Source organism: Oryza sativa, chromosome 12 (genome assembly GCF_034140825.1).
Source record: "Oryza sativa Japonica Group chromosome 12, ASM3414082v1".
NCBI lineage: Eukaryota > Viridiplantae > Streptophyta > Magnoliopsida > Poales > Poaceae > Oryza > Oryza sativa.
This window is the reverse complement of record NC_089046.1, coordinates 27,976,900-27,990,074: the sequence shown is the minus strand read 5'-3', so window position 1 is coordinate 27,990,074 and position 13,175 is coordinate 27,976,900. Positions and strand designations below refer to the sequence as shown.

Below are 13,175 nucleotides of genomic sequence, written 5' to 3'. Positions count from 1 at the left end.
TCACACTACTATTAGAGCTTTTCTGTCATTCTTTTACACGTGTAAGTGGAGCTGAAAACTTGCTGTGTCCAGCAAGTTATGCAGATTTGCGTTAAGTTCTGTTGTTTTTGTTGTGGAGCACTACAGCTCAGCTGGGTGAAAATAAACTTGAGTTCATGTTCATGTCAGTTGCCTTGTTTCTCAGGCCCCTCATGTTGAGGATGGCAACACCTGCTTCCTTCTAGTTAGGGTTTAGCAGCCATGCAAATGCTGTTATCACAATTATATTATGCATAACATTTCAGAGAATTCATATCATTCCAGCTTGCTTAGACAGTTGATCATCCTCTGCCCATACTAGCAACAGATAGAATGTGATAATGCTAGTTTAGTCTAACAGCCACTCCAGGAAGATGTCACGACGAAACACGACATAAAAGACCAGACATTTGTTTCTGTTTTGACAGCCTAAGTATATGTACACAAAAAGCAGCAAATCACTGAGCGTTTGCGTCGTTCCATCTTTCATAACACAAAAGGAGCTTCCAGTTCTGCGTGTGCTTCTTCTATCTGTAGCTGGCATTTCAGGGATCAACCGCACAGTTCCATCGACTCCCTGTAAGGATCAGCAACCAATTACAACATGGAACAAAACAACAGCCAGATTTTGTTGATAGAAAAAGATATCTTACCAATACAAATTCTCGATCTCTTCACTTTCAGGGTCCAACTCTAAAGCTCGACCAAGTGCCCTATGAGCCCTCTCATACTCCTAAGGAACACAAGTGCAAAGCCAAATCAAACAGGAGTAGAAGATATACAAGGAACAAGTGAATTGTCAAAACGCATATCTTGTCTAGTTCACCTTCAGAAACATTAGAGCTGCTCCTTGCCGATAGTAGGACTTTGCCCACTTTGGCCGTAGCTTTTCGCATGCATTGGCATCATCCAAAGCCCTTTCTCCATCACCCATGCGGAGCCAGCAAAGACTCCTGTTTGAGAACAACGTGCCATCAAACGGATCAACCTTCAGTGCCTGCAAAGAACCAAACAGTGCCAGATTTATTGCTGTTATTGCTATACCAGTTCTCAGCACTGATCGACTTGGACCAACACCCTAACCAGGTAAAATTGAAGTTCTCGGTAAAAGGGCAATTCCCACCAACTCCTCCCAATTAAACTAAAGGGATTAATGGAAGACAGATATCAGTGGACTGCTTTGTGTGTAGAGCATGCGTGTGTGTGGTGGTGGTGGTGGGTGCTGCTACTGCTAGCTTCAGGCTACAAAAGTTTCCAGTCCACACTGTTCAGCTTATGCTCTAATATGCAAGGAGATGTGTGATAGTATAATGAGATAACCAACCAAATTTTGTGCACTGGAAAAGTAAATGAACAACAAGATCAACTTCATGGAGAAAAAGAAACAAGGTGAACCATGTAAGGCCTGTTTGGGCAAATCGATAGGTGGGTTTTAATTCAATACTAGTTTCTTATTGTGTAGTGTAAACACCTCCAATCTTCAGTTAAATCCCAAATATCATAAAAGAATCTTCCAATAGAGTTTTTTTTCCCTGTGTCTTCTGGAGTCAGAAACACAGTAGCAATAACATATTGTGTCCGCCAGATGAAGATACACAAGTAACGGCATATACAATGAGGAATATGGTCCAATGATGTACCATGGGAATGGTTCCGAAGAATGTACCTGAGTGTAGAACACTGATGCATTTAGATAATCCTGCTTCTTAAATGCAGCATCCCCTTGTTGTTTCATGTCAGACCTTCTCTTTTTGATAAAATTATCGTCCTGAGTAAATAATATCTAAAATTAGACATATATTCAAAGATCTGATGCTAGCAGTGAAGAAACATATTACAACAAGAAGTTAAGGTGAAGTGAAAGGGCTAAAAAAACAGATCCAATCAATGCATTGTTTCAGATTCCTGGTACTCACTTGCAAGTTGCACAGAGAAATGTGCAATGCTTCAGGAATCTTGCTTTTAAAGTAATAGTGTTAATCCATAAAACATATTGGTTTACACTGAGTGGCTGCCGACATTGCACAGAAGACCAGGATTGTTGCAAGATGCACAAGAAAATTGGTACATACCTCTAGTTGCTTGATTTCTGACTGTACATGATTAATTATTCCATCAACACTCCAATTTGCCACAGTTGGAATAGCAGAGCTGAAAGGAAAGAGAATCTCAACATCTTCCCGTGTGCCATACTCAGCAGCCAGCTCTATTGGCATTCTCCCGAGCTGTCCAACAAATGAAGAATGAAATAGAAATATTGAAAATTTGAAATAAAACAAGTAGCAAAAAGCTCTTCTTGATGTTCAGGATATATGCTCTTCATAGTGATAATATAGATTAATGAAAGAGTAGCCTAGTTCCATTTTAATGAAATGGTACCTCTCCTGGACAATCATGTAAACAGCAAACTTATTAATCCATTTCCTTTAGAACAGACCAAGGTGGTGCTAGTATGAGACAAATATCTAGGCATACCTAACCAAATTAATAAAAACATGGCAAAAGGAAATAAAAAGGAAACAGTAAAAAACTTATGCATGAACATACTGTGGCATTTGTTCATAAATTAGTATCAAACCGTTTACTACTGAAGCAGATATCACCGGTGTGACAAAGGAGAAGGCTTACCCTGTCAGGAACATTTGGGTTTGCACCAGCTTCCAACATGCATTTAATAGCTTCAGTTAAGCCTTTCTCAGCAGCTCTTACCAAATGATTATTTGGCCCCTCAACTTTCACTTCAGCTCCAGCCTATTAAATTCAAGTGTACAGCATAAACAAACATATGGTTTCTCCTTATAATTGATGCTTTTATACAGAGGTAAACTACACCCACCACTTTAGAGAAACCTACGGCCATATAAAGCAGGGAGAGCTATACCTGAACCAACAGCTTCACACAGGACACAGAAGAGCTGGTTAATGCCAAGTCTAAAGGTGCACCAAGTGCCTTGTTTGTAACCTTGTTGGGCTGGAAAAAACAAAGAATATCAATTGTCATGCAAAGTAATGACAGTCCAAAAGAAAGAAGAATTCTGAAGGAAAAAATGTGCTGAAGCTTATTCTGTAAAGTGTATTTTATATGCTTGTCCTATTGCTTTATCAGAGTTTCTGTTGTGTGGGCCCCTTCTCCCACGCCTGGGTTAGCTCACACATTAACTGTGAGATGCTGTGTACAAGTGGGAAGAAAATAACGAAGGCCACGGCTTAGGGGCAAAGGAGAACAGATTCATGCTGAAAGCCAACAGAGAAATGAAAGCAATCGTACATCAGCATTGTGCTCCAAAAGGACCTTGACAGTGCTATCATATCCTCTGAAAGCAGCAAGAGCCAGTGGTGTCCCCATTTCTGATTCTGCATCAACATTAACTCCTCTAGAAAGCAGAAATTTTGCTACTTCAGAGAACCCTGAATAAATAGGTGGAAAACCAAAGGTCATAAAAATATATGGGCAAACTGTTATAGAGGAATCAAGCTTCAGCATCTAAATATAAACAGCAATTTTCCAATTGGCATAATGAAACACCAGTGGTTATCATACTAAGCAAAGGATCATTTGGGGGCAAACTAATTTTAATGGCTATAGTGAAGCAATGCGTGAAAAAACACATGCAAAAGATGATCCCACAAGTGATAGTGTAAATACAATTGCTTCCAAAAACTTATAGCAATTTAATGACACAGGAAATTTTATGAAACTTAGGCCAGAGGATTTTATTTAACCTGGAAAGCATCTTAAAATTTTCAAAAGACTACATGACATTGATGGATATGAGAAGCACATCAGAGTAGACCATCCTTGTGCAATTTATGGTTACAAAAGAAAATAAAAGCACCAGTAAACATTTGCATCTAGCGATCACAAGCTAATCGCAATATTAGTATTCCCAATTAGGCTTGAATAGCTATCAGACTAAAACATTTTTCTATTATTATTTACAGTTCTCCCTGATTTCAACATAAGGATCTCCGGCTTAATGTTCAATACTACAAATTGGATCCATCGCAAAAGAATAAATCAAGGGAATGGCAGAGTTTCTTACAGTGAAAACATGGATGTTCTAGCAGGATGGGCTGGCAGACAACTAACTAAGACAGGAAAAAGGATAATCCTAAGGGCATATCAGAGGCCAAGCTATGTTGATACCTTTTACTGCAGCTGAGTGAAGAAGAGAGACATTTCCCGTAGAGCGAATTTGATGCACATCAGCGCCATGATCAAGGAGGTATCTGGTGGCAGGCAGGCGACCATGGTAGACGGCATGCTCCAGGGGTGTGAATCCTAACAACAAGCACACACAGTTGAAGATGGAAGAACAAATCGTCGAGCCAAGCAAAGCATATCCAAGAACATGTTTTCAAGATGCAAGCGAACTGGAGTAGATTATTACCCTGAGCAGTGTCGGCCTTGTTGACGTCCATTTTGACCTCCTCTACCAGATACCGGTAGGCCGGCACCTTGCCGAGCCAACCCAGTGCGTGAAGGGCGTTCATGCCGAGGAAGCTTGTGTTAGCCACAGTCGCCTCGATCCCTTTGCCGTCCTCGTCCAGCTCCTTTGCAATCCCTTCACAAACCAAGAAGAAAAGGGAGACATTTTAGGAACATAACGAAACTTTCGAGCTGTATATACACGAAGTTGCAATCTTTGGGTGGTTTTGTACCCAGATTTTAGTCCAAAATTAGAGAAGAGCACCCCCCCACCCCCACCCCCCAAGAATCCGTGGCACAAACAGATCAACATCATACCAGAAGAATCCAGCGCAAGCACCCACACATGAAAACCCCGCAGCCATGTTCAGCAAGAAATTCGTACCAAATGCGATGCAGAAGCAGAACCCAAAGGGGGGAAAGAAAATGGGTTCTTGGATGTGGCTTACTCTTCATTTCGCGGACGTCCCCGTAGTGGGCGGCGACGAGGAACGCGGCCCCGCGCGGCCAGGCGTCTCGATCTGCACGGATGGAGCAATGGAAAAGATGAGATTATTAAGAACAAACTGAAACAAACGATCGATCGCTAGGGTTTAGGGAGGGAGGATGAGGGAATGGATGGATGGATCACCTCTGCCGAGGAGGAGCTCGAAGGCCTGAGGCAGCGCCATGTCCAGGTCGTCCATCACCCTCACCGGAGCTACCGGAGGAAGCTTCGAATGCGATCGATTGGGAGAAGGAGGAGGAGGAGAAGAAGGAAGGAAACGAAACCGAGGAGGAGAAGAGAGAGAGGAGATGGGGAATAAAAAGGGCGGGAAAGAGAGCAGAGGGGCGCAGGCGAGGGACCCAATGGGTGCTCGACACGTGCCCCTCCGCTCTGACACTCCTTCAGTCTCGCCTCGGCTTTTCGTTTCATCAGTAGCTTTCGAGTTACGCTACCTACCATACGGATACGGAGTTATGAATTTTGAATTCGAATTTTGCTACCTCACCTCATTACTAAAGAAATACATTTAGTAAAAATGCCGTTGTATTGTAATTTCATACTACTCCGGTCAAACAAGTCAAAACCCTGTTCAAATCTCAATGTATCAGAAATTCAGGATTCAGAAAGTCTCATCAAATAGATTCTACTATTACAGATAGTGAACACAAACTCAGCCACCATTTCCCACAGCTACTTGGCATTAAACAGTTTTTTGAGTCTTCGGAAAAAACTTCTTGGAAAAAGAAATGCAGTATACAACTAACACACTCGTATTCATTATTTAACCAAAGGTACAATGGACAGTTAAAACACATTCTGAAAGCTAGTAGAGATAAGTTGACAGAAAGACACCACAAAACACAGATATGATATCAGTGCGATAGTCTTTAGTACAAGCCATAGAGGAATACATTTGTGCTCCAAACAATTGCATAGCCTGCTCATTCTGAGCATCATCATATCAAAAACACAATATAAGTATCATTGCTCTAGTTCATTCAGACAGAGCTTCCATGTTATTCATGAACCACAGTACACATATGCTCCACACGACCACATCTATTTCGTATATACAAGAATTCTATCAACACTTTGCGCAAAAGAACCACTTGATTCAGACTGGGTCGTGTGTGGAGGCAAGGTAATGCACAACATCAGAAAGCAACTCGGGAAATCATTCCTCTTATTACAAGCACAGCAATATGATGGCACAATCCTAGAATGTGATGAGGCTTGCAATCACAAGAAAACCAACCAGGATGAGAAGCGCCTTCAGGTACACATCCGCCTGCTGTTGTTGCCCAGGCGGTCCATGGCGGGGAGCAGCAGCAGCATGGGCATGTCCGCCGTGGAACGCGTGCCCATGACCGTGACCGTGGCCGTGTCCATATCCGTAGGGAAAACCAGCAGGCTGCCCATAGGCGGTTGCATCTGGGAACCCATGGACTTGGAAGCTGAGCAGGGGGAACAAACCCCCAAATGCCGCCGAGAAGGTGTAATTCCCCCACCGTGCATTGGCTAGTGGGATGCCTCCACCCATGAACCAAGGGTTGGGGTTGGCATTGGGGAAGTGGGTGTTAGGATTGGCCTGCGGAGCCGTGGCAGGCCTCTGTCCAGCTGGGCGATTAGGAATGTCAGCCCCAGGGACGTTCTTTGACCTTGGGTCAACACGGTCCTTACCACGGCCATAGAGGGGGACAAGCTTATCCTCCTCGACAACAGCCTTGCAGACCGGGCACTCAGGTGAATGCGAGTGGATGTGCAGCCACTTGTAGAGGCATGGCCAGCAGAAGAGGTGGCCACAGAGCGTGACAATAGGCTCCTGCGGAAGCTCAAAGCATATGTTGCACTCGAAGCTTCCCCCAGAATCGGCACCGCCGCTGCTGCTGCCACTTGTGGATTCCCCAACATTGGCTGCCATAGTGGGATGAGATGAGCTGCAATGGAGGAAATTGGTACGCTCGTCAGCAACACAGAGTTGGCATGATGGAACGTACAATTGTAGTTCCAACTCTTTTGGAGTGCAAAATTATTATAATCTAGGGCAGGGGCACCACTTTTGTGTGCTAAAACAGGGAAAGAAAATGGAAAAGAATTAGAGCAAAAATAAAAAAAAAAACCGTAGTTCAGCAACTTGAGGATTTAACATGTCTGCTTTGCAAAGAAACTGAAGTATTCGTCATTTGTTCTCTTGAGTTAGTATTATGTAGCTGTGACTGAACTTCCTAGCGTTTATCTGGAATATCATTTCTATGATATGGACATGAAAGTTGGTTGTGACAATTTTCTATATTTAAGGTGTGGATATGCAGGAAGAGGTTCGGCGTGTCGAAATATTAAAACCGCTGACTATGATGGATGATTTGGAAGTTGAGAAGCGGTTTACATTTTGGCCGTTGTGTGTGGTATGGAATGCAGGTATTGGGATTCAGACCAAGTCTAATCTAGTCTAGCTGAGAAGATTGAAGCATGTCTCTAGTACGACAAGAAGAAGAGAAAATGATGTAAACTGGCTGCTGGTTCCTGATAAATGCAAACATGAACCGGGGCTTAGTTCTAGACATCGTTTCCTATAGAGATCGATCTGAATATGAAGCGGCAGAAGCAAGCAACTCGAATCGATGAACAGTAACCCCCGCACGCATGGGCAGAAACAAACTAGGTTAAAGGGATCGGTGATGGGCAGCAGCAGCAGCACAGCAGTTGAAGTGCAGCAGCCAACCAGGGCAGCAGTAAGAGTGGAAGAAGAGAAATCCATGGAGGGGGAGATCCGCTGCGGGCGATCCGATCTAGCTGCTCTAATCTAATCTAATCTGGAAAGTAGGAAGAATCTTAATCGCGCAGAGGGTACGTACGTGAGGCCGAGCAAATCAAGCTCGCGAGGAGGTAGAGAGGATAGAGGCGGATGACTCACCGGCGGGCGGCGGAGGAGGAGTCGCGTCGACGGAGGAGGATTCGCCGCCTGCGTGCGCCGCAGAGGAAGACGAAGAGGAAGAGGAAGGCGGAGAAGGTTCGAGGCGGGCGAGGGGATCGGGTCCCGCATGGGTGGGTGGGTCCCCCTCTAATCTTTTTCTTTTTTTCTCACTAATTTTATATAACTCTTTTAATTTTACCGTAACTACTATAGTACTCCTAATAGTAAAAAAATTAATTATGCGGCCACCTGCTTTTGTTTGCAAAAGTATTGGGCCGACAATCTATCTTGTGAAGGCCCAACAGATGTTGTGTGTGTTCTCAATGGGCTTCCATTAGGCCCATCGTACCGTATTCTTCTTCTGGACTTAGTATTTCTTTCTCTCTTTTTTTTCATTTTGGAAAGGATTCATATGCTGTGTGTGTATCATTGGTCGATCTATATACGCGGATTGCGTTCATTCTACTGTAGTAGAAAGTTTTTCTGTGTCAACTAATCGATCGTGGTTTCCTTCCTTAAAACCACAAAACAAAAAAAAAATCAACTCGTCCTCATCCAATTCCAAATTAATCCTTGCTTCAAATGTTTTAGAGAGCCGGGGGTCAATTCAAAGTTCCTCATGCCATGCGTCTTAGTTTGCTGCCATACGTACCTACGTAGCCTGCTTCTAGAATCTATGGTTTTTCCTTTCTTTCTTTCTAGAGCTTATTAAGAATCCATGTCCAGAAACCAAGATAAATGAAATTAACATATATAAATACATCGTTCGGACCCATTCCCTATTCAAAACCAGTAATTAAATCAAAACGTGCGTGCGTTTGGGTCCATATTAGTAATTTTTCCCAGTTTTATAAAAGATTAATCTAATTGATCGGAGTGTATCATGCATCAGACGCTGAAGAACGCAACGACGAACACGTGCGTGTCGATATCAAGTTGAGATCGATGTCGCCTCATCATACTATAGCCAGCCAACCGTCTATAGCTACTACCTAATACTCCTCCTTAATTAACTCTGTGCTCACATATTCTTTTTACTCTTATGTATACTCTAGTACAGCCTCTGTTTTTAAATATTTTACGCTGTTAACTTTTTAAAATATGTTTGACCATTCGTATTATTTAAAAAAATTATATAATTATTAATTATTTTTCTATCATTTGATTCATTGGTAGATATACTTTCATGTATATATATAGTTTTACATATTTTATAATTTTTTTAATAAGACGAACAGTAAAATTTATGTTAAAAGTCAACGGTATCAAATATTTCGAAACAGAGATAGTAATTAACAAGAAGCTAAGTAATTAACTATCAGAATGAGACATCGGAAGGCTCATGAAGGCGTGATAGAAAGCTGGCGGGGCCAGGTGTGTGTTCCACGTGTGGACATGCAACCCGACCTGCAGCCACACACATTAACAGTGCAGCTTAACTTCATCGTCAATATAACTGGTCGATCCTGCACTCACTGTACGTGCCATATTTATATATACGGAATCACTCTTGATTGAAAAATTAAGGTAAAATCTTACAGATTTATAACATTATATCTGTTTCACGATTTGCTCTAGTAAGTTTCTCTTTCAACTCTAACAACCACGTTAATCTTTAGCGAATGGCAGCAACAACCCTGACTCAAAGAACAAGAGGTGCCGGATTAAGATGGCAAGAGGGTGAGCAGAGGGGGGAAAGGGGAGAGTTTACCGACTTTAGAGGGATGACCGTGGATGGCGGAGAACTAGTGGTGGGCGATGGACTCCGATGGGTGGCACCGCCAATGTCGCGCGAGGTGGAGGAGGGCAGTACGGTGGGCTAGCATCAGCGGCGGGAACAAAACGTGACGGATCCGGGGGCGTGCGGTGGGAGGGAGAAGGGGACGGGGAGGAAAATAATAAGATCATTGTTATGCACAAATCTCGAAAGCATATCTAATAGTCCAAAATTCAAATGATATGGAACGGGATTTTCAATCACAGGATATATAGACAATCCCATATATATATATATGTAGCTTAATTAATTGGCATCCTAATTAATTATTAAGGTAGCTGGCTAAGCCTGAAGAAATCTTCATTACTAGTCAGCCGGCCAGCGCTTGGTCGCCGTCGTCGTCGTCGTCGTCACGCCGGCCCAACCTGACCTCCGCTTTTCTCCCTCTCCGATCGGTCCATGTCTGGGCTACCGCATGTTGTCTGCCGTCCCCTGCTTGCTTGCTTTTTTCGTAATCTGAAATCTGAAAGTTGCAGTTGCTAGTATATACAGTAGGTAGCTCCGATCCTATCCGTCTCCATCGACGGCGCAACTGACATTGCACAATTCAGAGATGCTGTGTGTGTGCCACTCATTGTGTAGAGTAGCTCACTCACTGTGTACATGGTTTTTCTTACTAATTTCTTCATGCAGAAAACGATGGCTTGACTAGTCTACTACTGCAGGTTCATTTTTCTTCAGAAAAAAAAAGGTGGTGTGCATGCTTTGAAGGCGACATTCTTCTTAATTTCTTTCTACAGCACCGTCACTGTGTTCGTTTCTGAGGTGATTTTGGTTGTTAATTTTGTTTGCGAACAAAGGTAGAGAAAAAGTACGTGGATTGCTGCCTTATGCTTCTTGTCAAGATGAACTCCACACTTATGTGCTCCACTGATTGATTGTTTTTTCTCCCCATTGCTTTATGATTACCAATAAAAACTGAGCTTCTCAGGAGTCTTCTGTACTCTTTTTCTTTGGGCTAATTAATTATTTAGTCAGTATGGATTCCTTTAATTCTCAAAAGCGAAAGGTTGGTAGGGAAGCACAATCCTCTCATTTCTGAAAAGAACAATCCACTGCTTGTTTTTGGAAAGAATAATACGGAGTATAATATAACCTTCTTTCATATCATGGATGCTGCCCAGGCATCAAGAATCTCCTCTTCTCTTTTTGCGGTATTATGCTTCTGCCGCAACAGATCACAAAACTCTTTTCAGACTCCAAGCACCTTAAATCAGTGACAACATGACTTCTCCTCTTAGGTCTATTTTTAGGCCCCATTTGATTTGCCAAAATATAAGGGATTTGGCAATACAAATAAATCGACTATCCCTTATAATATGAGATGGAAGTAATAGGAGTTTTATAGAATTTCAATTCCATAAGATTTTATTTTTCATATGCAGTTTTTTTTAAATAAAGGATAGGACAGTATTGAATCATATGAAAATGTCTCAATATATGTACAAGTTTTAGAGGAATTTTAATATGAGTTCCAGCCCTATATTTACAATCCTATCAAAATAATGTGTTTTTTTTATATTCCTCCATTTTGTTAATAGTGCCTTTGAAAGGAGCCCTTAGCTCCAAAGGAAATATCTAGCCTGATGTAAATAGAATAAATTTGATGGAAAAAGGGGTAAAGCTTAGATATAATAGATTGCAACCCCAAAGCAAAATCCATGAAATATACAATATTTGATACATGAAAGAGATATATGGAGGTGAAACAAGTGAAAAACAAGCAGCTAACGACGAATTGACAATTGAAACCTGGAAAAAAAAAGCAACCGCCTCTCTGGACGATGAGGAAAAAGAAAATTCCTTGATTGAGTTGATTCTAGTATTCCACTTAACTCTATCCACGTTCTAGAACGACGACGTTGGATGATCATGAAACAACGTAACCACCTCATGTCATGCATCTAGAAAATCGTTGCCCTCTGATCTTCTGGTAGTAATAATTTCTTGTAATGCAAATCGTGACTGACTGACTGACTGAATGAATTCAGGCAGTTGGCACACAGGTTTTGTGCTCTCAAACTCTGATGAGAAACACCAAAAGGCAAAAGGAGAAGAGACAAATAAGAAATGATCATCAAGCCAGCACTTGTTGAAAGCCAGATGTCTTGTGTCCTTTTCCTCTCAGGCTCTAGGTCGGTTGATGATGATGCATGCTATATTCCAAGCTCATGCTTTGACATATATCTGCTAGTTTGTTGGAACCAGATTAATTGCATAATCTGCTACTTAATTAAGCCATGGCCTACATATCCTTCTGATGAGTACATCAGCTGTTTTGTAAGCACATACAGATCGCAAGAGGGTGTCCATGAAAAGACAGAGGAAATGATGCAATGGATTAAATTAAGTGTGTGCTTGTTAAATCGAGGACACGAGATAATCAAATGAAAGAAACGGTGCCGACTGACGACCTCATCGAAGACCATCCTCGTGTGGAAACGTTAAACAATATACTCCTAGGCTAGCTAGGACCATTCTTCAGTTGCAATCCTAACTGCTCTACCCTTTTTCTCAACATCTTTTTAATTTGCAAGTTTTTTTTTTGAAGAAAGGCAAAAGCTTTGTCTTGTGTATATTAATAGAGCAGGAGAAAAATAAACAAGGGTATATACAGGGTTAGCCGAGGAAAAAGACTAGCCCGCAAAAAAGAAAAAGAGCTAAGTGATATTTCCCAGGATTCCAAACTCCTGTAGGGTTGTTGCCCCTGCTTTGACCCATGCTCTTCCTTCCTCCTTGATCTTTGCTAGGATTGAGGACGGTGATGACGCAGAGTTTCGAAAAATTCTTGCATTGCGTTCGCACCAGATTTCCCACGATACTAGGATAATCATAGTCTTTAGAGGCTTGCGGGGGGTATTTGGGGACTCCGCTACGAGAGTCCACCACTGCCTAACAGAGTGACAAGTTTCCCAGCTACCCATCTGAAGGTCAGTGCCTGTCCATCTCTGGATTTATGTCCATATTCTCTTTGTTAGCCTACATTTGGCCAGGAGGTGTAGGGCCGATTCATCCACCATGCAGCAGAGTGGGCAGATCTTTTGGTTTTGCCATCCTCTTTTCTCCAGTCTGTCTGCCGTCCAAACCCTGTTTTGAGTGACCAATCAGGAGAAGAATTTGCACTTTGGCGGCGCCCAGGCCTTCCAGATTGATTGGTTGAAGATGGATCGCGCAGCCCCAAGGAATTGGAGTCTATAGGCCGATTTTGTAGAGTACTGCTCGTTTGCTGTGAGGTTCCATCGAATGTTGTCTTGATTTTCGTTTAGCGGCCTCATGTTTCTAATCACTATCCAGAGGCGGACATACTGTTGGAGGTGGCTTGCCTCGGTGATACGAGATATTTCGATGTCTCGGATCCAGTTGTTTTCTGATATGGCATCGTTCACTGTTCTGTTCTTTCTTCTAGAAGCCAAAAAAAATATCCGGGGCGATCTGTTTCGGAGTTTGATCATCCAGCCATTTCGAGCTCCAAAATCGTGCAGTTTTGCCATTGCCCACCGTTATTGTTATTGCGGCCGTGAAGAGATCTCTATCTAACTTGTTGCACGGT

At 42.4% G+C, this 13,175-nt stretch overlaps 2 protein-coding genes across 2 annotated transcripts; both read right to left on the bottom strand.

Moving 5' to 3' along the window:
- Positions 1-247: 247 nt before the first annotated feature.
- LOC4352889 (uncharacterized) lies at positions 248-5,222 on the bottom strand. The gene is made up of 12 exons (XM_015764338.3): positions 5,079-5,222; positions 4,897-4,968; positions 4,410-4,583; positions 4,166-4,300; positions 3,287-3,426; positions 2,900-2,989; positions 2,647-2,769; positions 2,091-2,243; positions 1,685-1,786; positions 845-1,015; positions 672-751; positions 248-595 (listed from the first exon to the last, which is right to left on the bottom strand). The coding sequence occupies exons 1-12, from the start codon at positions 5,131-5,133 to the stop codon at positions 571-573; spliced, it is 1,320 nt and encodes a 439-aa protein (XP_015619824.1). The 5' UTR covers positions 5,134-5,222; the 3' UTR covers positions 248-570.
- A 671-nt stretch (positions 5,223-5,893) lies between these two features.
- On the bottom strand, positions 5,894-7,966 carry LOC4352888 (uncharacterized). The gene is made up of 2 exons (XM_015764339.3): positions 7,849-7,966; positions 5,894-6,871 (listed from the first exon to the last, which is right to left on the bottom strand). The coding sequence occupies exon 2, from the start codon at positions 6,853-6,855 to the stop codon at positions 6,151-6,153; it is 705 nt and encodes a 234-aa protein (XP_015619825.1). The 5' UTR covers positions 6,856-6,871; positions 7,849-7,966; the 3' UTR covers positions 5,894-6,150.
- Between the last annotated feature and the right edge of the window lie 5,209 nt (positions 7,967-13,175).